Below are 25642 nucleotides of genomic sequence, written 5' to 3'. Positions count from 1 at the left end.
TATATATTTTAAAATTTACCCGTTCAAATAATTGTTTAATATGACATTTCGAAGAAAAATAATTTTATTTTTTATATTGAGTAATTTTATTTTATTCTGTAAACCATCAATTATATGATTAATATTTTAAGAATATGACCTGTATATCCGAACAAATGTATTTTTTTTTTATGGATTAAAATTTTATGATAATATATAATAATTTTTTGTATATACTATTTATGGATTAAAATTTTATGATAATGTATAGTAAAATTATTGTATATACTATGTATTATGTATTTTCAAATTATTAAAATAGTTACCGTATAATGTATGTATTTAATTATGAAATTTATATATGGAACTAATTATTTCCAAACACACATATATAAAATAATAGTAAAAAACAAAGAATACAAAAACTTAGGTTTATTAATTATTGTTGCCATAAAGTTTTAGTTAGAATTTGATTTTGGAATTACATTAATTAAAGAAAAAAAAACAAAGAATCATAAAAGGTAAGTTAATTAATAACTTCAGTGGCATGCCATTGTAAATAAGTTAAAAAATTAAGGGGTATTTTATTTTTGTACTTCTCTTTTAATAGTATAGATAGAGTATCCACATAGGCGAAAATAATCGGCCAATGAGAAACTATATTTTTGCCATGTCACCTCCTCTATTTGTTTTTACAAAATGATCCTTTAACTTTTCACTTAAACAATTATAATCAAAAATATTTTTTTAGTGAAATATATTATTTATATAAATATAATTATATTTATTATCTACATAATAGTTTGTAAAGAAATATTTAGTGTAAATAATATCATAATTTTATAAAATACAAAAAATATTGGGTTGGTTTTCAACTTTCACAAATAAAAAATATTATTTGTAAACTTAGAAAATAATATATCAAAAATATTCCTTTTTAGGATTGAAAATAGAAAATACATCGGAGACATGTCCATCTCTATTATGAAATTCCTCTATTTTAGAGAAAAAAATAGAGGAATACATTGGAGATGGTCTAAGGCATGGCCGACGTAAATGATCGACGTTGAAATTTCAGCTTTTCTGATTCTTACTATTCTAATGTTTCAATATAAATTGAATATTCCCTTTGTTTTATAATATAATGGTTTAAAAGTATTTTTTGTTTTACTATATAAATTGTTTTTATATTTCAATGTAACTTTATATTTATTGGATATTGTGTGGTAAATTAAATTATGTAAATTACTGTGTAATTGATTAAATTTATATATTAAATGACAGTTTTCTAAGTATAACTTTTAAATATTACAAATTTTAATTAAAACTGATTATATTTTGAAACAAATAGAGTAATCTATATATTAACTCTATATAGATATGAGGACAAAATTGTAAAGTGGTCTCCCCTTCAATTTCTCTCATTATGTGCATTCCTAATTGGAATGAGATAATCAATATTTAATATTATGTTACTCTCAGTATATTAGAAATGGTCGTACCGTAAACTAATTAAGGATGATGTAAGGAAGACATAAGATGTATTTCCAGTTATCACAAATATAGAATCAATTGACAACAACTTAATTATGTCCAGTGTAGGACAACATAGAAGAGTTTTCATACCTTCTAATATTAAAATATCTCACTATATTAGTGGCTAAATCAGGTTTTCTACCACTAATACCCACTTCATTCTTGGAGTTTAAGCTTTTCTATCTAATGATATTAGTAGTTTGATCCCAGAAAAAAAACGGTCGAACTGTACATTGTAATTGGAGAAGAAAAACAAACAAAATTAACCGAAGAATTTTAACGTATATGAAACAAAAATTAGAAATAGCAATTCTCTGCAATTAAAGAATAAGGCAATAAAATTGTAAAAATACACTAAAACAAAAAATATACACAGAAAGAAAGATACAGTAAAATAAAATCATAATATAATTTCCACAATTGATAGTGCTCAGTTACACTAAAAAGTCTAAATTTACAACATACACAATTTTATTGGGGAATTGCCACTAATACCATTTTGCTAATACCACTTTTCAACTTTACACTTTTCAACTTTACCATTAAAATTTTAATAGACAAAGTACAATTATACCCTTGAATAATTAAACCTAAATTACTCTCTTTCTCCCCCAATTCTAAATTTGAGAGTTCCCAGATTGATTTCGAATTCGACGGTGATCAAATCCGACGACACTGACGAGTTCTTCGGACGGCGCTGGCGAAGTCTCCGGCGGATTTGACGGTGCTGACGAATTATCCGACGAAGCTGAAAAACTCTACAAGCTCAGGTGAACAAGACGATCTGTCACTTTCTCCTCCATTGAGAAATAATGACGATGGCGACGAGCGTTGATTCGCTTCTGGAGAAGCTCAAATAGGAGGAGCTTTACCTTTCCACCAAGTAATTGGGAGTCCTTACATTCTCAGAGCCGCCAATTTCCTCCTCCAACTCGTGCGTCTCCTCTATCTTCTTCCTTTGTCTCTGTAAGTTCACCATTTACGCTTTTCATGTTTGTATGCGTGGAAACATGAGCTTTGCATTTTGCTTGAGTGGCTAGTATCGGAAACCTAATAAGGAATGATTTGGGAAAAAAAAGTATCAATTTTTTTTATTTGAGTTTAGTACTCGGTGTACTGTATTGAATTACAGCAAAATCATTATCTTTGGGAAGATTACGATATGATGTTCTTAGATTTCTATTCTTAGTAATTAATTACAGAACAATGGAATATCTTTAGTGCTTAGATGAAAAACGTATATTGAGACTACTTATACTTTTGGCCACATTCTCTGACAATTTTGTTGCTTTTTAATAGGAATTAAGCTTGGTTAGGTTGGTGTTGAATGCCCTGCAAGGTGTTGAGTCTTCTCTTATTAGCATACATAAGCTCTCTTATGTATTATTCTGAGCCAGCTGATAGGACAACCCACCAAAGTCTGAGTTTGTGGCATCGGTTATCAAGCACTGACGCCTTGGGACAGATTCTTTGAAACATATGATGCTTTGGTTCTTTGGTCTTTCTTCTCTTGTTAAGTAGGTGAAAATGAAGAAGCCAATAACAAGAGCTGCTATACTCTTGTTAATCAGACTTTTGGTATTGCTGTGAGAAAGGTCCTAGAAGGCTATATATCTGGTCTGGATACATTATGTGCATCTGCAGAACTGAGACGTTCATCTAACATTGTGGTTTTGTAAACCCATTATAAATTTTTATAAACCATTATAAATTCAGAAACCCCAAGTATCTCTCAATGAATCATCTCAATACTCAATTATACCTTTTTATAAGGCCTTATAAAAGAAACTGTAAAAGAATGATGTTCTTTAATAAGCAAAGAAATGGTGGAAAGTTGGTTAATATGGTGATTTATAAACTCTTAAAAATATATTTATAAACCTTGTAAATTAATTTATGAACACTTATAAATAAATGTAAAAACTCTTATAAATAGCTTATAAGTTCTTGTAAATAGTTTTATAAACTCTTTTAAATAGCTTTATAAATATTTATATATGTTTTAAAAACTTTATAGATGGTTGATACAAGGTTTTATAAGCTCTTATAAAATTTATAAGTGATTTTATAAAGGTAATCCGCTTGAGGTATTTATTACAATTTTTATATTTATAAGGCCTTATAAAAGAAACCGTAAAACAATATATATATTTAGCCTTATGTTTTTATGTTTTCAAAGGGAAACACAATTTTCAAGAAGATTGGAGTTGTAGAAAGAGAGAGAAGACACGTGTTTTTATATGTAATATATATGTTCTTGACACATATAAGAGAAACAAGACACATGTATTTCTGTAATATATATGTATAACACGTGTTCTTATAAGTGATTGTAAGCTGTAAATCATTTGTACTTTACATTTACTCTAGTTTCTTTTTTAAGAAAATTAGTAACAAGCATCTTCATGTATTTATATCACCGATTTTAATTTTTAAACTTTTTAAACTTATAATAGCTTTATGAATATCTTACTTCTAAATGTAAAGATTTATAAAATCTTATAAGAGATTTATAAACTCTTGAAAAAGATTTATTTTCTCTTACAAATTGTGCGATGAAGATTATTAAACTCTTATAATATTTTTATAAACCCTTATATACAGATTTATAAGCCTCTATAAAATGTTATAAGACTTCATAAAATAATTACCTTCATAAACTCTTATAGACTGCAGTAGATATTTTATAAAGTATTACAAATCTATTTATAAACCTATATGAATCAATTTATACATTCTTGTAAATCAAAATAAAATATCCCAAGTCTACTGATTGTTTGAAGAGCTCATCAACTTGGTGCTCCCCAATCTGCCATGGCTCTATGATGATGATGCCTTCTACTCCTCTTGCTTGGCGGTTTGATTCAGCTGAATTCACACTCAAAGAAGACTATAACGACTTCTTTCTGAATGTATGTTTCTTAATGTCTCAAGAAGCATTCATCCTTCAGATTAAGTACTAGTAACAAGCAACTATCGTTTAACAATGCTTCATTTCTTAATATACTTACAACGCTTTGTCATACACTCTACACCTGATTTCATGAAATAAAAAGTTGTAACACTTCAAATACCACTAACCTGATTCTTCTGATATATTTTTTGGCTGAATAGATATTTCTCAAACAGCTTAAAAAGACTCTCTAAACTATTTATAAATATTTTGATAAAGTCTTATAAAACCTTTATATTTTTTTGTAAACCCTATACAAACTCTTCAAAACCCATTAAAATCTTTTATAAACCCTTATAAATCTTTTTTTTTGTCAACATTCTTTTCATTTAAGCCTCATGGGCTGAAATTATGGGCACAAGTCTTTCGGCTTAAAGCCCAACACTTTGATACACAAGATTAAATTCATAAGAATAAAGAACACGTGCATGTTTTATAAAGAGATGATGATACGTGGCAGATTCTGAGGCACATGCGGACAGCGAACAATGCTCCACCGCTTCAGACCCCACCGCTTCAGCTCCACGAACGAAGAAACCTCCTTTGTCGGACTTACAAATCTTATATGTCTTTATAAATGGTTTATAGACTCCTACAAATAATTTTACATACCCTTATAAATTATTTTATAATGGTGTATCAATTTTATAAATTATTTTTATAAACCCTTATAAACTATTATACAAACCATTATAAGTTGTTTTATAAAGCTTTCTAAATGGTTATAGACTCTTTTAGGTGATTTATAAACCTATACAACTCTTATAATACCCCTTATAAATTGAATATATGCTTTCATAACATTTTTATAAACTTTTATAAATAGTTTATAAATTGCTTTTATAAACCCTTATAAATTATTTACATTCATCAATAATCATAGATCCACCCCATTGGTTGATCTGAGAAAGTGAACCATAGATCTTAGAGACTCTTAAAAATAATTTATAAACATTTATAAATCGCTTATAAACTTACAAAAATGTTTTATAAACTTTTGTAAATGATTTATAAACTCTTATTTGCCCTTTAAATTTCTTTTCTCTTCACTTTTATCTTCTTTCATGTGTTATTGCTTTATATCATATACTGCAAAAAAGTAAATCCACAAAATTTTGTTCCCATTAACTTTTCTTCTTTTTATATCCTTGTTGAACTAATTGTACAACACTGTCAAAATCTATGTCATTAAGATCTGGATGCGTTGGGGTCACCAAATGTTTGTATTCCTTAGAGAATCCAAACATTGTATTAACCAAAAGATGTAACAAATAATAAACAAGTTTTATAAGTCTCCCAAATCTCTAATTTACAAATTTATAAACCCGTATAAAACTATATTTATAATCTTTTATAAAATACTTCACATTATTGACTAAAACAACGATTGGATAATCACTTTTAGATTGTCTAGTGGATCTGTTCCAGCTTCATAAATCCTCAGAGGAATCACGAAGATGTGCAAAATTCATTGCTATCTAACTGCCTGACGAAATAAAAAGATAATGTTAACTTTTAATCGTGTAAAGATACTTTATCCAAGCATAATGTTCATGTATTTTGGTAACAGTCTTACAAAGAATATAGGATAACACAACACAAGACTTCTCATGTTCACACGTTTATATGTTGTTCTATAGATATATACGATGAACTCTTGTTTAAGAACTTCTTTTATAACACCTTGTAAATCGTTGAGATGTATTATCAGCAATATCCTAAAACTCAGATTTATAAGGGGTTATAATTCCTTAATATGCAGTGTACTATTGGAAAATACCTCTCTTAAATCGACATATTCAAATGAGAAGTCTGAAGCATCAATGATATGAACTTAATAAAACGATGATATGAACTTCTAATCATGGTCTAAGATGGATAAGCATAGTGTTCATGTATTTCGACAAAAGTCTTACAAATAATATAGGATAACACAACAAAAGACTTCTTGAGTTCACACATTTATATGTAGACATATACAACTCTTGTTAAAAATACTTCTCTTATAAATCAACATGTTCAAATGAGAAGTCTAAAGCAATCTTGTTTGATTGTTTCATTGGAAACTTTTCCAGAAATTATAAGGAACCAAGATAGACACAACTGTCACTAATCAGCCAAAAAAAAACTAAATTAACATATTTGGAAGAAAGAGAGAAGCTAATTTAAAAAGTCTTACTTTCATAATTCATCGTAGAAAGAGCAATTGATACTAAAACACAAACTCGTTAAAGACATACACACTGAATTTCATGAATACGACGACGGCGGGGCTCGATGAAGAAGACGACGAACTCGTTAAAGACAGACACGGTGAAGCTCATAAATACAGCAACGACATGTTTGAGGAAGACGAAAGAGAAGCTTGACGAAGAAGACGACGAACTCGTTAAAGACGGACACCGTGAAACTCATGAATACGGCGACGGTGGATCTCCACGAGAGAGAAGGTAGATCTGAAAAGAGACGTTTATGGTTGAAGATAAGGAAACGTTAATTTAGTCTTTCGCCATTTAATGAAGAATGTATTTTTGAAAATGTCCATTTAGTGGTGGTAAAAGTGAAAAGTGGTACATTACAAAGTGTATAATTGAAATTTCTCCAATTTTATTTACATCTTTAAACCTATTATCTAATTAAAATGATTCTAAAAAAAGTGTCAGCATGAAGAGTTAAAAAATATACAATAAAATATAATACATAACGTTAAAAATACATTATCACTGATCTCTAAAAATCATGTTAGTAGTAATAAAAATGAAATGACAGTACATTTATTAAAACCATAGAACATCACACAACAAGGTGTTATTAAATATACAAACTACAAATTAAATATGCTCAACGCAAACACACATAAAAATGAGACATCATATTTGGATATATTTAAATAGATAATTTTAAATATATTATATTCTTGATAATTTTAAAATTGCTTAAAAAGAAACAAAATTATTAAAAAAATTAATATCAAAATAAAACTAAAGCAATATTTTCTAACGTCAAAATAATAAATGAATAAAAAATATATTATGTTAATAAAATAGATTTTAGATTTTAAAGACTTCTAATTCATGTAATATTACAAAATTCAAAATTTGTTTATTACAACTAACATTTTACCATTAGATATATTAAAATAATATTTTAGATCGATATTCAATTATCAGTTTTCAAACTATTACACGTAAAAAAAATATTATTAAGTACGCTTCTTTTTTTGAAAAAGGGGTTTTATATTTTAATTAGGTTATTGGAGTACTTTTTCGTGAATTTATTCGAGATGAAATTCCGATCTTTTAAACTAAGATAATTTGTGTTCTATACATAATTATATTTTTTTTACATAACTCTAAAATCTCGGACTTGATTCTTCATATTTTATTAGTTAATTATGTTACATATAATAGAAATACTTACTTCAAACTTAAAATATTAAAAAAATCCAATTTAAAAATTAGTTATATATAATTTAATATACAAAAATTCACATACAAATAAAAATGAGAAATGTAACAAATTTAAATATATTATCCGCGCGTAGCGCGGAGAAAGTATCTAGTTACTATAATATGTAAATCAATGTTAACAAATCAGAAGAAGACATATTAGCGTCAAATAAACGCATAATATATATTAAAAATAAGTGAAACAGTATTGAACAATTGTTTTAGTGAAATTTATCATGATAAAAATGTAAATCATATCTAAATGATTGCACATTTAGATTTTCATTCAAGCACATCATGTTACTCTACGTTGTTAGAGCATGTGCAACGCAGGCTTTTAGCTAATCCTTAGCTTTAGTCCTTAGCTTTTTAGGAATAAAAAAATATTAAAAAAGAGGGAAAAGCTAAGGATGAATCCTTAACTAAGGAGAAGAAGGATCAAGTCCTTAATATGCTGGCGCAACGGGATTGGTTCGAGCTTTCTATTTTTTTTTCCTTGATACAAAAATAAAAAAACACAGATCTTTATCCGATTACGGGAAAAAGCTAAAAACTTTGTTAAAAGCTATGGCGAAGAAGATGGGAGTAACAATGGAAGTAGGGAACGATGGCGTTGCTGTGATCACCATTTCGAATCCTCCTGTTAACTCTCTGGCCAGCCCAAGTATTAAAAAGCTTCTTACTTTTGATTAATTTCAAGATGTTGATTTGCTTTCTCTTTTAAGCTGATTTTTTATTTTGTGGAATTATTTAGTTATTTCTGGGTTGAAGGAGAAGTTTCAAGATGCGAATCATAGGAGTGATGTTAAGGCCATCGTCTTGACAGGTAAACAAACAAAATTGAGTTTCTTTTGTTTAGATTTTGAAGGATTGTATTCGGATCATGTAGCGTTTAATCTCTATCGAACTTAGCGTTGGTAAAAATTGTGAATTGTCAAAGAAGAGTTTGAAAGTTGAATCCTTTTTTTGGTTTGGTTAAGGCCCTTGATTGTATTTTGATCATTTCAGAGAACGGTGGAAGATTCTCGGGTGGTTTCAACATCAATGTTTTCCAGCAAGTGCATAAGACTGGTACACAAGCGGCATTACTGGTATTAACAAAAACGACGCAGTTCATCTCTTCCAGTCCATGCTTCGGTCTCGTCCCCTCCCTACCGTCATTGACTTCAATAAACTGTCAGCGCCGTCGCCAAGACAAAACAGCACAGCCTCGTGTTATCCCTCTCCAAGCAGATGGAATTCAACGGTATTGCCTTTGACCTCTACACTCTCAACATAACGATGAACTGCTTCTGCCGCCTCCGGAAACTCGGTTTAGCATTTTCCGTTTTGAGCAAGATCTTGAAACTCGGCTTCACCCCCAGCACGATCATGTTTTCAACTCTGGTAGAGTCTCGAAGGCAGAGTCTCCGAAGCCGTGGCTCTAGTTGATCGTATGGTGGAAACGAAAGTCAGACCAGATCTCATCACGTTCACCACTCTCGTCAACGGACTTTGTCTCAAAGGCTATGTGTCTGAAGCAATGAGTTTGATAGATCGGATGGTGGAACACGGCTTCCGACCTGATGGAGTTACCTATGGAACGGTTTTGAACAGATTGTGCAAGTACGGGGAGACTTCCATGGCCTTGGATTTGCTCAGGAAGATCAAGCACCAGGAAGCCGCTTGTTGCTGCAGTTGAAGGATTAGCTCTTGGTGGTGGTTTAGAACTGGCTATGGTGAGACTTTTCAAGTTTATTTTTAAAAGTATCTTTTTGTTGTTGTTCTTGTGTTGTTCTTGTGTTGTTGATTGTACTACTTGTAAAAAAAAATATATCTAAGGATTTCATATTGGATAACACCATTGAACCTACAATTATGATTAGAGTTCTTAACTATTCAAAAAAAAAACATTATTATATTGCTAAGGATTCCAATGGTGGGTAACACCATTGGAGTTGCTGTTAGGAAGAGATAATTGTCAAAAGTGTCTATTTTCATCAATGACAATGAGGAAACTTATTTCTGTTGTCTATTCATCATAACCAATATGACCACACCTGTTTCATGTAACGGCCAGAGGTTTCAATAAGTGACAAAGAAAGCATGTGATTCCTGTAACTTAGGTGGGGCCTATCTGGTTATATTCTTTAGTCACTCATAGAAATCAGAATCAGCTTGATGCTCTAGGTAAACCCTAGTTTTTATTAAGAAGATCCCATGTGAAACCCTTCACTTTTAAATACAACAAAAAATTATTGTATCATTAAACACAAATTCGAAATTAGATTCCTTAACCTATAAACTACTCTATAAATAGTAACTAACACACAACTCCACCAAAAAAATTAATCTTTCTCCGTTTTCATAAAACATATTGTTCTTACAGTCTCTATAGAAACTCTTGGTGTAGACATGGTGGCTATTCGATTGTCGTGTGTTACCAACTCTAAACAGTCCCAAAAACAGCAATTTCGGGTTCCAAAAGGACATGTTGCGGTTTATGTCGGAGAAGAGATGGAGAACAATAAGAGATTCGATCGTGGTTCCCATTTCGTATTTGAACCATCCTTTGTTTCAAGGTTTGCTTAATCGAGCAGAGGAAGAGTTCGGTTTCAATCATCCCGTTGGTGTATTGACGATTCCTTGCAGAGAAGAAACATTCGTAGGTCTTTTGAATTCTTATGGTTGTATTGTTTCAACTTGAGCATCTTTTTTTGGGAACCTCAGAAATTTCTTTTATTTTATTTTCTTTTCTATTTTATAGATTTTTTTGGTTGTTCCTTTTGTTTATTTATTCAAAAGAGAACTGCCTGCATCAACATGTATATATTTTGTACTTCCACAAAAACATTGATATAAATCATGTTTGCGAAGATAATCTTGTTATATAAGTTCATTCGGAATATCCAAAGTACCTTTAGCTTGACAGCTGATTTAAACCTGACAGCACTTGTAAGGAGTCTCTACAACAGGTTTTTAAACTTCAAAACATATTACATATTGTTATACAAAAGTTATTTTATAAAGTTAGAGAACAAATTTTATGCGTCACGCTGATACCGGTTCCTATCGTCTTGCATTTGGTTCCATGGTTGTTCCCAGCGAGAATTCCGAAACCTTGATCTTTCTTCCTCCACTCTGCTGCTGGTACGTAGGATGAAGGCCTCTTGTTTCCTCTTTCCGGAAACTTTACCCATTTAGTATCTGGTTCCTCGTACATTTTTCCCTTGCCTTTTTCATAGTAGCCTCTCTAATCTTTGAGATTCTCTTGATTGCTCACGTCACCATTGATCACCACTCCTTTGTAGCTCCTTGCACGATCCTCTTTCCGGCTTTTTGATTCGTCCTTGGTTTCTTTCTTCTTAACAGGACTCTTTGGGTTCAAAGGACAATGATCCTCATCATGACAGAGCTTGAAACATAGCTTAAAGAACTCAAACAGTTTCTCATATTTGAGAAGAACTGGCACTTCTTCCTCATAAAACTCACCGCTCTTAAAATCAACATTTGCATCAAAACATAGCTCTTTAGTGCCATCTATCACGACTCTCATCTTGCCATAATCCAGATCAACAACATCTGTTGTGGATAGATAAAGGATCCAAAGCCCAAATATTAATTAACTTTTCACAGTAGACCCTTTCGGTTTATTTTTCAGTTAATTCGAGGAATAATTTGCATTTAATTTATTATAAATTTATATACATTATATATGTACCATATTTAGTTCATTTATATAATAATCCGACAATTTATTTGCATTTGATACACACCTTGATCTCTGGTTAGAAAGTTGAAATCGAAATCTCCATATTTACAGCTAAAACATATTCCAATAATCAACTCAAGATTATATACATGCTACGAAACCATAGTTTCAATGCAGCCATGTCGGCACACCAAACTATCATATTATATAAAATGATTTTTTAATATTATTGAATATTTGTTTAACGTCCTTTTCCTCAGACATCAAATTTTCTGTAACTAGAAAATCAAGAATGGAATATGGGTGATTAGATGTGCGACTCAAAAAATCAAAGATCAATATGTAATGATTTGTTAATTGCAACTTCTAGAAATTCAATATATTTGTGGCATTAATTATTTGCCACTCAGAAGATTCGCTTCTATGAGAAGAAAACCAAACCAATGATTAGCCAATTTGACATTGTCTTCTATATTTAAATCTGAAATATCAACTTGGTTATTTGTATCCTGAATTTTTGCTTCATGTTCATTGTTATTTTATCCAATGAAAAAAGAAATGTGACAAGTTGCGCTCACAGTCTTATTTGAAAGTTCTCTGTCCACTTGTTATTATCTGTTACTTAAAAGTACACATCTCTAATAAGTTCAATTTAATAATAAGAAAAGAGTATAATGATAATAATACGTTTGATTTTTCAGCATACATTTATTATTTTCATATAAGTAAGAACAGAGCATTTCTTTTGTTGGAGAGCTCGATGTGAGTTAAGTTAACTAACCCATGGGACAAGCTGATAAGTTAAACAACATACATGAGAAAAAAATGAAGAAAGATTACACTAAGAGTCACTTTTCTACTTTATTATTATACTAGATAAAAATCCACGGCGTAGGGTGGAGTATTACAACACGAAATTTCTTTTGTTAGGTATCAAAATCAGGAAAGCTTGAAATTTATGCAATATAAAAGTCTAAGCAACAATCAGCAAACTATTAGCCATCGGAAAAGTTCTAAAGCCTTTGTGTTTTCCTCTTTGGTACTTATGAATTGATGCAGTTAGCGATCCAACCATTTTCCTTCAGATATTTCTCTGATTAAAATTTCTAGTTGTTTGTTCACTAATTTATTTTTATCTTTGGTCACATTTTGTGTTACCTTCTGTTAGGAACAAAGTTTGAAAAGCATACCATACGGAATTATTTATGTTTCTACGCTTATAAATTGTATTAGTGGTTATTTATAACTAATGTTAATACTTGATTGTTAGATTAACTTCTTATCTACAACTTTGAAATAAAAAATTGAAGTGTTTCATGATGGTTTCTCTGAGATGAAACATAAAAGGGAAAATCATTGGTCTCTTCATCTTGTATATTGTGCTACACATACACTGTAAATATTATAAATACTCTGAAGTTGTAAACATAAACCACCGTGGAAAGTTTAGTATAACAATATAAAGTATGTAAACAAACTAAAGTATTCTTTCCTCAATATGTTGGCTCCAACAACAAAGTTGAAGGACTTGCAGTGTGGCTGCGATCTCCCTGACCAAATACAAATAAGCTCACTTATTTTGAAGTTGGTCATGCAAGCTTAGCTCTACTCTGTTTGGAAAGAGCGGAATCATCGATTTCACTCATCGCTATCTCAACCAACAACGTAAGGGATGGGCCTTCATTTGAAAATCTCCCAAACAATGAGAGCTTAGCTACATCTTTTTTCCCCGAGTTATACCGTCTAGCGTTCAAGAAAGTTTATTACTCTCTACATAGTAATGTTTGGTAAAAGAAAATTTAATTTAAACCGAATTAATTGACTAAAACTGAAACAGTAAAAAATTTAGGGCTTGTTTGTTTTTCCATTTGGATGAGTCATTTAGATGAAAATGAGAATTTTGTTTGTTTATGCACTAAAAGTACAATTCTTTCAGATGGATCAGCCAAATGACTTTTGAACTAATCGACTAAAACCGAACTAATTGACTAAAACTGAAACAGTAAAAAAATTAGGGCTTGTTTGTGTTCTCCATCTGGATGAGTCATCTAGATGAAAATGAGAGTTTTGTTTGTTTATGCACTAAAAATACAATTAATTCAGATGGACCATCCGGATGACTTTTGAAAATTTAGGCTTAATTTTAAAATTCATTCAGCTGAACCAATTTGGATCATTTGAATGGAGATGGTTCATTCAAAATGCTATAATATCTATTATACCCCTAATGTAATTCACAATTTACAAACATAAACATAATATCATTTTTGTCACACACGAAAACTGACAAAACTACAAAAACATGTTTTCCCGCAAAAATTGCAAAAACGTGTTTTTCCGCCAAAACAAAAAAACGTATTTTTACGCTAAAACCAAAAATCTCGTTTTCCCGCCAAAACCAAAAAACGCACTTTCCCGCCAAAACCAAAAAATTTCTCGTTTTCCGCCAAATCCGAAAAATCTTGTTTTCCCGCGAAAACTGCAAAAATGTGTTCCCGCCAAAAACGCAAAAAAACGTGTTTCCCGCCAAATCCGTGTTTTTCCGCCAAAACCGCAAAAATATGTTTTTCCGCCAAAATCGCAAAAACGCATTTTCCCGCCAATAACAAAAGATCTCGTTTTCTCACCAAAACCGAAAAATTTCATTTTCCTGCGAAAATCGCAAAAAACGTGTTTCCCTCCAAAACCGCAAAAAAACGTGTTTTCCCGCCAAAAACGTGTTTTTCCGCCAAAACCACAAAAATGTGTTTTCTCGCCAAAACCAAAAATTTGTATTTTCCCGCCAAAATCGAAAACTCTCGTTTTCCCGCCAAAACTGAAAAATCTTGTTTTTCCGCCCAAACCTCAAAAAGAAAACTCGTTAATTTTGAAATAATTTTAATGTAAATATATTAAACTAAATAATTAAATGTAATATAGTTAAAATTAGTATCAAACATATGATTAAACCAACACAAGAGTATTTTGGTAATTTGTTTACTAAATTCATTTGAATGGAAATGAAAATAATAAAACAAACATAAGATCCATTTAAATGATTTATCTAGATGAGTTATGTGGATAAACAAACAAACAATCACAAAAATCTGAATGAATCATCTGAATAGATCATACAAATAAATCATTTAAATGGAGATGAGAAATAGTTCTCTAACTGAACCGAACTTTCAAACCGAAACCGAACTTTTCCGACAATAACTTCGGGCCTACCTGAATGCAATATAGCTATTTTTATATTCTTTTGATGGGTCTGGATTCCGGTTTAAATCCGGATAGGTCTCGGGTCGGATCCGGTTTTCCACCTCTTCTTTATGCACGTTTCCACTTTCCGGTGGGAAATCAAGAAATTTGTATCTTGACGAATCGCCATGGCTGCCAACGGCGACGGATTCTCAAACGCTTCCATGGAAAATCTTACGGGCCACGTAGAGAAACGCCCGATCTCCACCATCGTCTTCATCGTCGGTACTGTTCTCTTCTCCTCCGTTGATGTTTCTTCTTCGATTGTGAATTTTCTTTTGTTCTTCTTCTTCTTCTAATGATTTGTGTATTCGCAGCTATGCAAAAGGAAGCTCAGCCTCTTATCGAGAGGCTCCGCCTCGTCAAAGACGTTAACTCGCCGTGAGTTCTTTTTTTCATCTCAAAATGTGATTCCTTTGAAAAAAAAATATGAAAACTTTATTTTTAATTTAGGTTTCCAAAAGAGGTGGCTTGGATTCTGTTTAAAGGAATGTATAAAGACTTGAACATTAATATAGTGTGCCCAGGAAAAGATTCAGCTCTTGGTATGTATGCGGTTTCTTGATTTTGGAGTTGCTGATGTGATCTCTAATGGTCATTGTTATTTGGGTTTGATTATGTTTAGGGGTTGATAGTGTATGTACGGTTCCTGCATCTCTCGTGACGTATGCATCTATACAAGCGCTTCAGCCGGACCTAATCATTAATGCAGGAACCGCTGGTGGGTTTAAGGTACAGACATTATTACATAATGCTTTCTCTGCATAAGTTTTGTCTCTTATGTGTCAGAAAGAATAAACATTATCTTTGATTTTTTTTTTGTGGTTCTTTTTCAGGCCAAAGGAGCAAGTATTTGCGATGTTTATATTGTCTCTAGCTCTGCTTTCCATGACAGAAGGATACCTGTTCCTGTGAGTGCTCTTTTGTATGATTTGCCGAGTAAAGCTGTTGTTTTTAGTGAACAGTTTCTCTGTTGTCTACTTGTCTGTTCAGGTCCTTGATCTATATGGTGTTGGTATGCGGAAAGCCTTCCCTACACCCAACCTTATTAAGGAGCTGAACCTAAAGGTGTGTGTGTACTTTATTTGTTCCTTTGAGTTCACCACTGTGAATAGACAGATCTGTTGGTCTGTTCTGTCGTGTAAACAAATGCCATAAGTTGTACATTTACGCTTTGATCTTGATGTTCACAGGTGGGACGATTATCCACTGGTGATTCTATGGATATGTCTCCACATGACAAAGAATCCATCACAGCAAATGATGCTACAGTTAAAGACATGGAGGTAAACAATCCACGAACCTTTTGCTCCAATCTATGTGTTTTAATCAGTTGCAACTGCTTATATTGGGTATCTCCACAAAATTCAGGGAGCAGCAGTGGCCTATGTGGCTGATATTTTTAAGGTTCCTACGATTTTAATAAAAGGAGTAACTGATATTGTGGACGGAAATAGACCAACTTCAGAGGAGTTTTTGGAGAATTTAGCTGCAGTCACTGCCCAACTTGATGAGTCCATTACCAAAGTGATTGACTTCATCAGTGGCAAGTGTCTTTCAGACCTCTGAAGAGAGAGAGAGAGGTTCACATTTTTAATAAAGATTCAAGCAAAAGGGAGAGGTTATAGGCAAATTAGGCAATAGGTTGGAGCAGTGAGTTCATTTTAACTCCATTATTCCTCATGAGTTCTCTTTTTTGGCTCTCTTTCATATGATGATGGATCAATCTAATATGTAGAAACTCAACAAATTTTGATACACAATAACATAATAATTTGCTTTCATCTTATTTCATTGCATTGTTGATGTTCTTTTTTTTTATTTATGCTTGAAATAACAATAAACTTTCTCTGGCCATTCTTTTCAAGTCTATAATTACTTACTCTTGTGTTGGTTAGTAACTAGTATCCCTTTTAGTTAAGGCCTAATATTTTTTAGAAAGAGCCAATGCAATAAACATGAAGCTCCTGAATCTCACACCTAATCTTCACCAAATATCAAACTAGACAAACATCACACAAGGTGCAGATCATATACTTCAAAAGCTGCAGTGTATATATATGCCTTCACTTTGACCCTTTTAAATAGACCAAGAAAAGAAAAAAAGAGATAGATAGAAATGGGAAGCATCGATGCAACAGAGTTGGGTTCAGAGAAGAAACCAAATCCGGGGAAAGCTACAATTCTTGCAATTGGAAAAGCCTTTCCTCAGCAGCTAGTAATGCAAGAGTATTTGGTTGATGGCTACTTCAAAACCACCAACTGTGATGACCCTGAACTCAAACAGAAGCTTACTCGTCTCTGTAATGTCTTCACTTTAACCCTTTTTGAGTTTACTTTGTATAGCCTTTATGAGAACCTGAGGTTGTTTTGACTGTTTCGATCACTATACAGGCAAGACAACAACGGTGAAGACAAGGTATGTTGTCATGTCAGAGGAGATACTAAACAAGTATCCAGAGCTCGCCATTGAAGGAGGATCCACCGTGAAGCAGCGTCTTGACATATGCAACGACGCTGTAACCGAAATGGCAGTGGAGGCTTCTAGAGCCTGCATCAAGAACTGGGGCCGTTCTATTTCCGACATAACTCACCTTGTCTATGTCTCCTCAAGCGAAGCTCGTCTCCCTGGTGGCGACCTCTTCTTAGCCAAAGGGCTTGGTCTCAGCCCCGAGACACACCGTGTCCTGCTCTACTTCGTTGGCTGTTCTGGTGGCGTTGCGGGTCTCCGTGTAGCCAAAGACATAGCTGAGAATAATCCGGGGAGTAGAGTCCTTCTCGCCACGTCTGAGACGACCATCATTGGGTTCAAACCTCCTAGTGCTGACAGACCGTATGATCTTGTTGGTGTTGCCTTGTTTGGTGATGGAGCCGGAGCTATGATCATCGGATCCGATCCAGATCCGATTCTTGAGAAGCCTCTCTTTGAGCTTCACACTGCAATTCAGAACTTCCTGCCTGGTAAAGCTACAAGATACTTTGTAACTTATAACTTAGACTAAACATGGATTGCATTTTCATGGTGCAGACACAGAGAAGACGATAGATGGGAAGCTAACGGAACAAGGGATAAACTTCACGCTGTCTAGAGAGCTTCCGCAGATAATAGAAGACAACGTGGAGAGTTTCTGCAAGAAGCTAATAGGAAAAGCTGGACTGGCTCATAAAGACTATAACCAAATGTTCTGGGCGGTTCATCCAGGTGGACCGGCCATCTTAAACCGAATGGAAAAGCGGCTTAACCTCTCGCCGGAGAAGCTGAGCCCAAGCAGAAGGGCTCTCATGGACTATGGCAATGCAAGTAGCAACTCGATCGTTTATGTGTTGGAGTATATGTTGGAGGAGAGCAGGAAAGCGAGGAACATGAATGAAGGTGGAAACGAGTGGGGTCTGATTCTGGCTTTTGGACCTGGTGTTACATTTGAAGGCATCGTTGCTCGAAACCTTGATGTCTGAGCAAAAAAGTAATGGGGCTTTGGTATTACCTTGAAGCTCAAGAACTGTGGTTTGGTGATAACTTGAAGCTCAAGAAAGAATCCTCTTCTGTTATACAGTCATTTCACCAGAGAGAGAAATCATATATAATAATAAGATAATGAAAGCTAAACCAGATGAAATCTTTTTATGATGCTTAAATTTCTCATAGTCTAAAAATACAAAGCAAAAAACAGGTAAATGTGGAATTTGAAAAACGAAGAAAGAGTAGTTTAATCAGCCTTAGCTCATCTTTTTCCTACGTTACCATGATCAAACTTTTCAACAAGTCCAGGAGTTGGATCTTCTCATAACGGGTTTCATTTGTTTATCTTCCTCAAGAGCAACCATACCGACATGTGATGGATCTTCCAGCATCATCTTGGCCACTAAGTATCCAGCAATTGACCAGGTCTGGCATTTACGCGCTTGTTTCCCCACGTATCTCCCTACCGTCCCATCATAGTATTCAGGCCAGTTGTCTTTATGAAGCCTAGCTTCCGCTACTTCAATCGCTCGTCTTGCTATTTGAGGTCGACCAGTTTTGATACAAGCAGCCGTCAGTACCCATAGCAGCACTGTACCAACGAAGATCATGTCAGCTTTTGTAATCAGAAGCAATATGAAAAGAGAGTTAGTAAATTTTACCTGGCCAGGACCCTCCATTGTGGTAGCTCCATCGAGTGTTTTTGGGGTCACAGCCAGTTACTATCTTCCATTCATGGCTTTCTATTGCAGGGTAGCAAACTTTGAGTGGCATTTCTCCGACCAGCTCTTCCCAGCGAGCTTCTATTAGATCCATAATTGCTGTTGACTGTTCAGGAGTAGCCAAGGAAGACAATATGGCTATACAGTTACCCAGAGCAAACCAACGGAAATCCATTCTCGCGGGACTAACATTGCCGATGAAGAACCCTCCTTGAGGCGGCATGAAGTCGAAAACCCATTCTGGAAGAGAGTCAGGGATCACGTTGAACTTGTTGACAGCAGTGTGAGAGTATTCCTCCGTCTTGTATCGGTAAATGTCATTAAGCTGCTTCAAGTCTAGCCAAAAGTAGCTCCTCATATGGTAGCTCAAAGCATGAAGTCGCTTCACTATCTGTTCCACCATTTCTTTACTTTCTCCTTCATGTTTAAGTAGGAGCAAGGCACACCTCAAGGACATGAAGAAAAGAGCTTGAATCTCTATCGGGTAACCATAAACTCCCTAAAACACACAGAAAACAGATAGCTTCAAACAGTCTTCTTCTAGAAAGAGTCCCTATAATAAAAAAAACTACTAAGATAAGACTTTTCTCACCATCCTACGATCAATCATACAGCAACCATCAGCGCACAAGAGAGTGGGGAAAGTATCAAACCCCTCAGAGAGACACAGGCTTAGTATCAGCCGTATACCCTTCTGGCATTCAGGCATGTCAGCAAGAGAAGAGTCTCCAGTAGACTTGGTGTAGGCCCTGAGCAGAATAATCCACCAGAACCCAGAATCAACCGGCGCCACTCTTCCAATCGCGCTCTCCCCAAAATCAGCTATCAACGTCTCATAGTTTCTAACGGGATCATGAAAAACCTTGAAGCTAGCAGGCATCACTCCTTCACCAAGCTGGAACCTATCAATCTTTTTCTCCCATGACTGAAGACGAAGAGTCTTCAAAAGGAAGTTCTTCACAATATCCGGCTCTCCGTTCATCAAAAATGCTAAAGCACTTGGTACAAAGTCTCTCACAAACACCTAAAACAACAGATCAACATTATGATATTAAACTGTATAGTAAGAATCAAGATTCTTCTTCACCTGATCATAGTTAAGTTTCTCTTCCGAGTTATCCACTGCAGCAATTGTCCCAACGGGCTGTCCACGGAAGTACACCAAAGACCTTCTCAAAGCATCCCAGGCCTCTCCCACCATCGGATGAGACTCAAATCCAGCCAGCGACCGAGGTGTATTGAAGCCAACGCTAGGCGAAACCACACAATCCGCGCGATCTTGGAGACGAGAAGCAGAAGCGTTATCCCCGTTCCTAAGGTGTGGTGGTGAGGTGGATAGTTCAGTCAGAGACCTTTCTTCAAGTGATCTCAGTCTTTCCATATTCAACGGCCTTGGCTTCTCTAGCAACTTTGAGAAATCAATATCGTCCGATGTATCAGCATTCTTGGCGTCACCGTTCTGATTAAAACTCGACATTGCGCAGTCCAATGATCTCACTCCCTGCATTTTCAAAAATCGAATCAGATCCATTTTTTACAACCTCACTAATCATAAATGTTGCTTCCTAACCACAGAGAAAGACGTAGAGAGATAACGAACCTTAGTTATTATAATCGAGTGTAGAAACGAAGAAGAAGACGAAACGAACCTCTCTGCTCTGCGTCTCTATGATCACGAAACAGAAGAGAAGCGAGAGTATATATATATATGACTTAGTGGAACAAGTAATTAAACGGCGGAAGGGTAGACGTATCAGCCATTCAGCGAAGGAGGGTTTGGGTCCACGTGTACGGGCAAGATGTGATATTAGCTATCGGGAAGGTGAAAAAGTTTCAAGTCTTCTTCATGAAGCCATGCATATCATATGAGGTTGTTGAGTTGACAAAAAAAGAATATCATATGGGGTTGTTGAGTTTTGAATTTCACCGGTGGTATTATCTTCACTATATAAGTTCTCATAGGATATTCTTCACAATTAAACATGTTAAAAAACCTCTCTATGAGATATTTTTAGAACTTTATTTAGACACATAATTTTGTTTTTCGAAAGAAAATAAATTATAACTATTTAATTAAAATATATTAAGAAAAACATTTGGTTGACATATTTAGCAGTCTGAGCAGTGAATAAGATGGTTGGCTGTCCACGTGTACGGTGACGTCATATCTGGTGCCATGCACAGGCTGACTATTTGCTGGTTTCAAAATATTTTTACTTTTTAACTTAATCAAATTTTAATTGGAACCATACAATACTTAATCATTCTTGTTGGTAATGAAACAAAAGAAAGGTCTAAATTAGTGTTAGTTTCCAAAGTTGGAGAATGTCTTTTGCTGCCAATGCTTGATTTGCTTTATTTATTTTCTGGATAATATATCTGTTGTCTTAAAAACTTCTTTTTTTTTGGCAAAGCCCACTGAATAAAAAAGCCCAAATCAACATGACAAAAAGGCCCAAAACAACAAAAACAAGAGTGTTACTTCTTCTTCTTTGTTAACCTCTGTGCCGTCGCTTTTGAAACTCCTTCTCCTTCCTCGTAGGTTTAAAGTTTAAACTGTTTCCATGGCTAACACGAAGGGGAAACCTGTTGATGATGTGAACCCGGAAGTGAAAGAAGCAGAGGAAGTTGAAGAACAGAGAGACGTCATAGAGAAAGAAGAGGAAGAGGAAGAAGAGAAAGATAAGAGCTTCGAGGAGCTACGTCTTGATCCTCGTCTCATTCGTGCCTTAACTAAAAAGGGTATAGAGAAACCCACTCCTATTCAGCAAACAGCCATTCCTTTCATTCTGGTAAACAACCAAAGTCTCAACCTTTAGGCTTGTTTAAGAGTCTTATTAGCTTTAGGCTAAGCTGATAGTGTCGTCTCTGTGTTCTTTCTAGGAAGGAAAAGATGTGGTTGCTAAAGCTAAGACGGGCTCAGGTAAGACCTTGGCTTACCTTCTTCCATTGCTCCAGAAGCTCTTCTCAGATTGTGGAAGCAAGAAGAAGAAGCCTGCTCCTTCTGCTTTTATTCTCGTTCCTTCTCGAGAACTATGTCAGCAGGTATGTGTTTCCGACAATTGTTTCATATGTTTCATACTTGCATAGATTTTAATAATCTTTGGTTTGGAAAATACAGGTGTACGCAGAGGTTTCTTCACTTATAGAGTTGTGTCGTGTTCAGATTAAAGCAGTGCAGTTGACTAGTAGCATGCCTCTATCTGATATGGTTTGTGTTTCATCTTTCACCTTTGATAATATATAACCTTCCTACCATTGATATATAATCTTTTCATTTGCAGCGTAACGCTTTGGCCGGACTGCCTGAGATTCTTGTGACGACTCCTGCTTGTATTCCAAAATGTTTTGCTGACGGAGTTTTAAATCCCGCAGCTATCAGTGACTCGCTTGAAATCTTGGTTCTTGATGAGGTATGATAAGCAACTGTAGCTTTGTGGACTATAATTGTTTGATTATACTTTCTTGGAAAGTTATTAGTATAAGCACTTGATTAATTCTTTTAGAGGTTGTGTCATGTTTTCTTTCTATTCCTCTGATTTGAGGAGATGTTGATATGTTTCTGCTATATCATCAGGCAGATCTTTTGTTGTCGTATGGATATGAAGACAATCTAAGGTCGGTCACTTCAATAGTTCCAAGACGTTGCCAGTGTCTTCTCATGTCTGCTACGACAAGGTAATTAATAAATAATTCTAGTTAACCCCTCACATTTTCTTCTGAGAGGTGATGAAATCATGTTTGCAAAATATCAGTTCTGATGTTGAGAAACTGAAGAAATTGATTCTTCACAACCCGGTCGTTTTGACCTTGCAAGAAGGTGCTGACAAGGAAGAGCCGGTCCCAAGTAATGTTCAGCAGTTTTGGGTATGATTCATAGACTAAATCAAATTTTTGCTGGTTATGTTTGGTTTATGAGTGATGATGATTCGTGTGTTACCTTGTCTTAGATTTCTTGCAGTGCTCAGGATAAACTGCTTCACATTCTTGCTCTCCTGAAGCTAGAGGTGGTTCAGAAGAAAATTCTTATATTCATCAATACCATTGACATGGGTTTCAAGTTGAAATTATTCTTAGAAAAGGTAACCGTCATCTATGGTACCATCATGTAGTAATATTAGTGAAGTAATTCGTTTTTTGTTTCTGCCAGTTTGGTATTAAAACTGCAATTTTAAACGGAGAATTGCCTCAGAACTCTCGGCTTCACATCCTTGAGGTACATCACCAAGTCACACACCGGACTTTAGTTTATTCTGAGGTGGCTGCATTTTCATTTTAATCAATGCATGTTTCTACAGCAATTCAATGCAGGTCTTTTTGATTATCTGATTGCAACGGATGATAATAGCCAACAGGCTAAAGCAAAGGAAGAGGCTAAAGACGAAGATAACAAGGAGAAAACTAAAAACAAAAGGCGGTTCAAACCCAAGCTGGACGCTGAGTTTGGTGTAGTTAGAGGAATCGATTTCAAAAAAGTTCACACGGTGTGTATTTCATTTTTTCTCTTTGCCTTAGATTCTTAGCCTTATCTTAGACTCTTTTTTTTTCTATGTACAGGTCATAAACTATGATATGCCTCAAAGTGTGACAGGGTATATTCATCGCATAGGGCGTACAGGGAGAGCATATAGCAGCGGTTCTTCTGTTTCTCTTGTGAGTTTTTTTATCGTTGTTCTATTTGGCATGGTTCTCTTGTTATTTGCAAGTCTAATGATCTGCTTTATCTGCCACAGGTTTCTCCTGATGACATGGAAGGGTTTGAAGAAATAAAATCCTTTTTAGCAGGTGAAGAGGACAAGGATAGTGATGTCATCACACCTTTCCCTTTGTTGACAGAGAATGCTGTAGAGTCTTTAAGATATAGAGCTGAGGTGAGTAATGGAAACTTTGAACATGTGATGCGAGTAGTATTGAAGTTACCTTTTGTTTTGTAGGATGTTGCAAAGAGTGTTACAAAGATTGCTGTTAGAGAGTCTCGAGCTCAGGATTTAAGAAATGAGATTATCAACTCTGAAAAGTAAGCAAGAAGCCAACTTTTGTTAAGATGTGTTACTTAAGTGGGTGTTTTGCTTAGTTCTCTGTTTCTTTTTTTCAGGTTAAAGTCTCATTTTGAAGCTAATCCAAGAGACTTAGATCTGTTGAAACATGACAAGCTTCTGAGTAAGACTGCGCCTGCACCGCATCTGAAGGACATCCCTGAGTATCTAGTGGACCCAAAGACTCAAGAAGCAAGCAAGATGGTGAAGCTAGCTAGAGCAGCAATGGGCAACAGTAGGAGATCCGGTGGTGGTCGCAACAACGCAAACAAGAAACGATCAAGAAAAGGCGTTGACCCTCTCAAAACCTTCAGCGCCAATGTAAAATATAACTAACATATCTCTCTCTTTTTTTCCTTTGCTTTTGTATATTTGGTACTTACTTTTTCTGTTGTTTGCTTTCTTCTATCAACCAGGGATCTAAGAGAGGACGTAGTGGCGGCGTTGGCCAGAAGAAAAATGGTAAAGGATCTAGTGATGGCCTGACCAAGAAACAAAGGACAGCTTAACATTATTTCGTTTTGCTTATGTCTAATCAAATTTTGACTCGTTGTGATTACACAAGTGAAAGGAGACAAGAGTATACCAATCCTTAGCTCTAACAGAGATTTTTGAGAGAATATTATTATCGTTTTCAGTTATTTTTCCGATATAATTTTCTGTATGGTTATGAAGATGCTTAATTGCTTATCAACCGTATGTTATACCTCTCATAATGGTTTGCCATGTGGTATTAATTTGCAAGTGCCAAAACTTTGTAGGGTCGGAAACATTCTAGTCCACTTGCGTCTCTTTTCTTTGTTTTGTTGGGATACAAGCGCTATATTTTTGCACGTTTCTTGTTTGGATAAATTATCGTGGCCACATGTGTCATCAACTGATAGATTGTTTTGTTTATATGATCCCAAATGTAAAGGATATCTACCGGATGATATATGTTGTACTTGTACATACTAATACAATCATCATTATCCTACAGAATTATAGATAGCAAAATTAGAAAACCGCATGAAACAAAACAAACCAACGAATGTGAAATTATCGACTCCTTTCCATAATATAAAGATGTTTTAGAGAAAATTTAATGTTCCATATAATAGAGGTTTTGCTACTTTTAAAATCATTTTAACTTTACCAAAAATTGACTAACCAATAATATTTTACTGCATTATTTATAATTGGTTAATTTATATTAAATGTATATTACTAATACTCATAGCATTATGGAACAGATGGAGTATATTAACTCAATGATATGAAACTATAATGACTGAGCTGATAATTTATATACCGTGAGTTGATTTCTAATATGTCACGAGAATTTTTCAAAGGTAAAAGAAAAACAAATAGATTGATAGTAACAGTTTTTGTAAACAAACTTTGACGGAAAGTTATATAGTTTGAAAAGAAAAAGTAACTTCAAGTATTCAAATAGATTTGATTATAAGTTATCTATGCTGAGCTTCTAAAGCGATAATAATGAAAAAGAAAAAAGGTAAACAACCTAACAAATATTCTATAGATCAAAAAAAGATTTTGATATAATATACAAAAACACATCGCATATTCGGTTTAT

The 25642-nt window shown here is 34.2% G+C and overlaps 5 protein-coding genes and 1 pseudogene across 6 annotated transcripts; 5 read left to right on the top strand and 1 right to left on the bottom strand.

Moving 5' to 3' along the window:
• Positions 1–8246: 8246 nt before the first annotated feature.
• LOC106442994 (peroxisomal fatty acid beta-oxidation multifunctional protein AIM1-like) lies at positions 8247–9757 on the top strand. Its single transcript, XM_022717470.2, has 3 exons — positions 8247–8581; positions 8672–8743; positions 8926–9757. Exons 1-3 carry the CDS (start codon positions 8485–8487, stop codon positions 9174–9176), a joined length of 420 nt encoding a protein of 139 aa, XP_022573191.2. The 5' UTR covers positions 8247–8484; the 3' UTR covers positions 9177–9757.
• Positions 9758–10086: 329 nt separating this feature from the next.
• On the top strand, positions 10087–10968 carry LOC111199730 (annotated as a pseudogene).
• A 3892-nt stretch (positions 10969–14860) lies between these two features.
• Positions 14861–16707, top strand: LOC106361013 (5'-methylthioadenosine/S-adenosylhomocysteine nucleosidase). The gene is made up of 8 exons (XM_013800709.3): positions 14861–15073; positions 15166–15229; positions 15302–15393; positions 15474–15580; positions 15685–15759; positions 15842–15916; positions 16042–16134; positions 16220–16707. Exons 1-8 carry the CDS (start codon positions 14977–14979, stop codon positions 16415–16417), a joined length of 801 nt encoding a protein of 266 aa, XP_013656163.2. The 5' UTR covers positions 14861–14976; the 3' UTR covers positions 16418–16707.
• Positions 16708–16915: 208 nt separating this feature from the next.
• On the top strand, positions 16916–18328 carry LOC106361012 (type III polyketide synthase B). Its single transcript, XM_013800708.3, has 3 exons — positions 16916–17151; positions 17243–17809; positions 17877–18328. The coding sequence occupies exons 1-3, from the start codon at positions 16968–16970 to the stop codon at positions 18302–18304; spliced, it is 1179 nt and encodes a 392-aa protein (XP_013656162.2). The 5' UTR covers positions 16916–16967; the 3' UTR covers positions 18305–18328.
• LOC106361011 (probable alkaline/neutral invertase B) lies at positions 18282–20938 on the bottom strand. Of its 2 annotated transcripts, XM_013800707.3 has the most exons (5): positions 20631–20935; positions 20118–20531; positions 19623–20054; positions 18971–19529; positions 18282–18900 (listed from the first exon to the last, which is right to left on the bottom strand). In XM_013800707.3, the coding sequence occupies exons 2-5, from the start codon at positions 20505–20507 to the stop codon at positions 18605–18607; spliced, it is 1677 nt and encodes a 558-aa protein (XP_013656161.2). In that variant the 5' UTR covers positions 20508–20531; positions 20631–20935; the 3' UTR covers positions 18282–18604. The 2 variants fall into 2 exon arrangements, with proteins under 2 accessions (XP_013656161.2, XP_048594793.1); XM_048738836.1 differs by having other exon boundaries at positions 20118–20938.
• Positions 20939–21571: 633 nt separating this feature from the next.
• On the top strand, positions 21572–24775 carry LOC106361010 (DEAD-box ATP-dependent RNA helicase 16). Its single transcript, XM_013800706.3, has 14 exons — positions 21572–21822; positions 21914–22075; positions 22152–22241; positions 22315–22443; positions 22608–22708; positions 22786–22897; positions 22981–23112; positions 23181–23246; positions 23329–23514; positions 23588–23683; positions 23764–23901; positions 23965–24047; positions 24126–24387; positions 24483–24775. The coding sequence occupies exons 1-14, from the start codon at positions 21595–21597 to the stop codon at positions 24573–24575; spliced, it is 1878 nt and encodes a 625-aa protein (XP_013656160.2). The 5' UTR covers positions 21572–21594; the 3' UTR covers positions 24576–24775.
• The last annotated feature ends 867 nt before the right edge of the window (positions 24776–25642 follow it).

The sequence above is a fragment of the Brassica napus genome, chromosome A8 (genome assembly GCF_020379485.1).
Source record: "Brassica napus cultivar Da-Ae chromosome A8, Da-Ae, whole genome shotgun sequence".
NCBI lineage: Eukaryota > Viridiplantae > Streptophyta > Magnoliopsida > Brassicales > Brassicaceae > Brassica > Brassica napus.
This window is presented reverse-complemented; position numbering and strand designations above follow the sequence as displayed.

Bases quoted from the DNA above. Each gene is read 5' to 3' on its own strand.
- LOC106361010 (XM_013800706.3), top strand. From the start codon at position 21,595: ATGGCTAACACGAAGGGGAAACCTGTTGATGATGTGAACCCGGAAGTG. The intron at 23,515-23,587 runs GTGTGTATTTCA...TTCTATGTACAG, and splicing joins ATTTCAAAAAAGTTCACACG to GTCATAAACTATGATATGCC. The intron at 24,048-24,125 runs GTAAGCAAGAAG...TCTTTTTTTCAG, and splicing joins GAGATTATCAACTCTGAAAA to GTTAAAGTCTCATTTTGAAG.
- LOC106361013 (XM_013800709.3), top strand. From the start codon at position 14,977: ATGGCTGCCAACGGCGACGGATTCTCAAACGCTTCCATGGAAAATCTT. The intron at 15,074-15,165 runs GTACTGTTCTCT...GTGTATTCGCAG, and splicing joins CACCATCGTCTTCATCGTCG to CTATGCAAAAGGAAGCTCAG. The intron at 15,917-16,041 runs GTGTGTGTGTAC...TGATGTTCACAG, and splicing joins TTAAGGAGCTGAACCTAAAG to GTGGGACGATTATCCACTGG.
- LOC106361012 (XM_013800708.3), top strand. From the start codon at position 16,968: ATGGGAAGCATCGATGCAACAGAGTTGGGTTCAGAGAAGAAACCAAAT. The intron at 17,152-17,242 runs GTAATGTCTTCA...ATCACTATACAG, and splicing joins ACAGAAGCTTACTCGTCTCT to GCAAGACAACAACGGTGAAG. The intron at 17,810-17,876 runs GTAAAGCTACAA...TTCATGGTGCAG, and splicing joins AATTCAGAACTTCCTGCCTG to ACACAGAGAAGACGATAGAT.
- LOC106442994 (XM_022717470.2), top strand. From the start codon at position 8,485: ATGGCGAAGAAGATGGGAGTAACAATGGAAGTAGGGAACGATGGCGTT. The intron at 8,582-8,671 runs GTATTAAAAAGC...GGAATTATTTAG, and splicing joins TAACTCTCTGGCCAGCCCAA to TTATTTCTGGGTTGAAGGAG. The intron at 8,744-8,925 runs GTAAACAAACAA...TGATCATTTCAG, and splicing joins TAAGGCCATCGTCTTGACAG to AGAACGGTGGAAGATTCTCG.
- LOC106361011 (XM_048738836.1), bottom strand. From the start codon at position 20,561: ATGGATCTGATTCGATTTTTGAAAATGCAGGGAGTGAGATCATTGGAC. The intron at 19,530-19,622 runs GTGAGAAAAGTC...TGTGTGTTTTAG, and splicing joins GTATGATTGATCGTAGGATG to GGAGTTTATGGTTACCCGAT. The intron at 18,901-18,970 runs GTAAAATTTACT...TCGTTGGTACAG, and splicing joins CAATGGAGGGTCCTGGCCAG to TGCTGCTATGGGTACTGACG.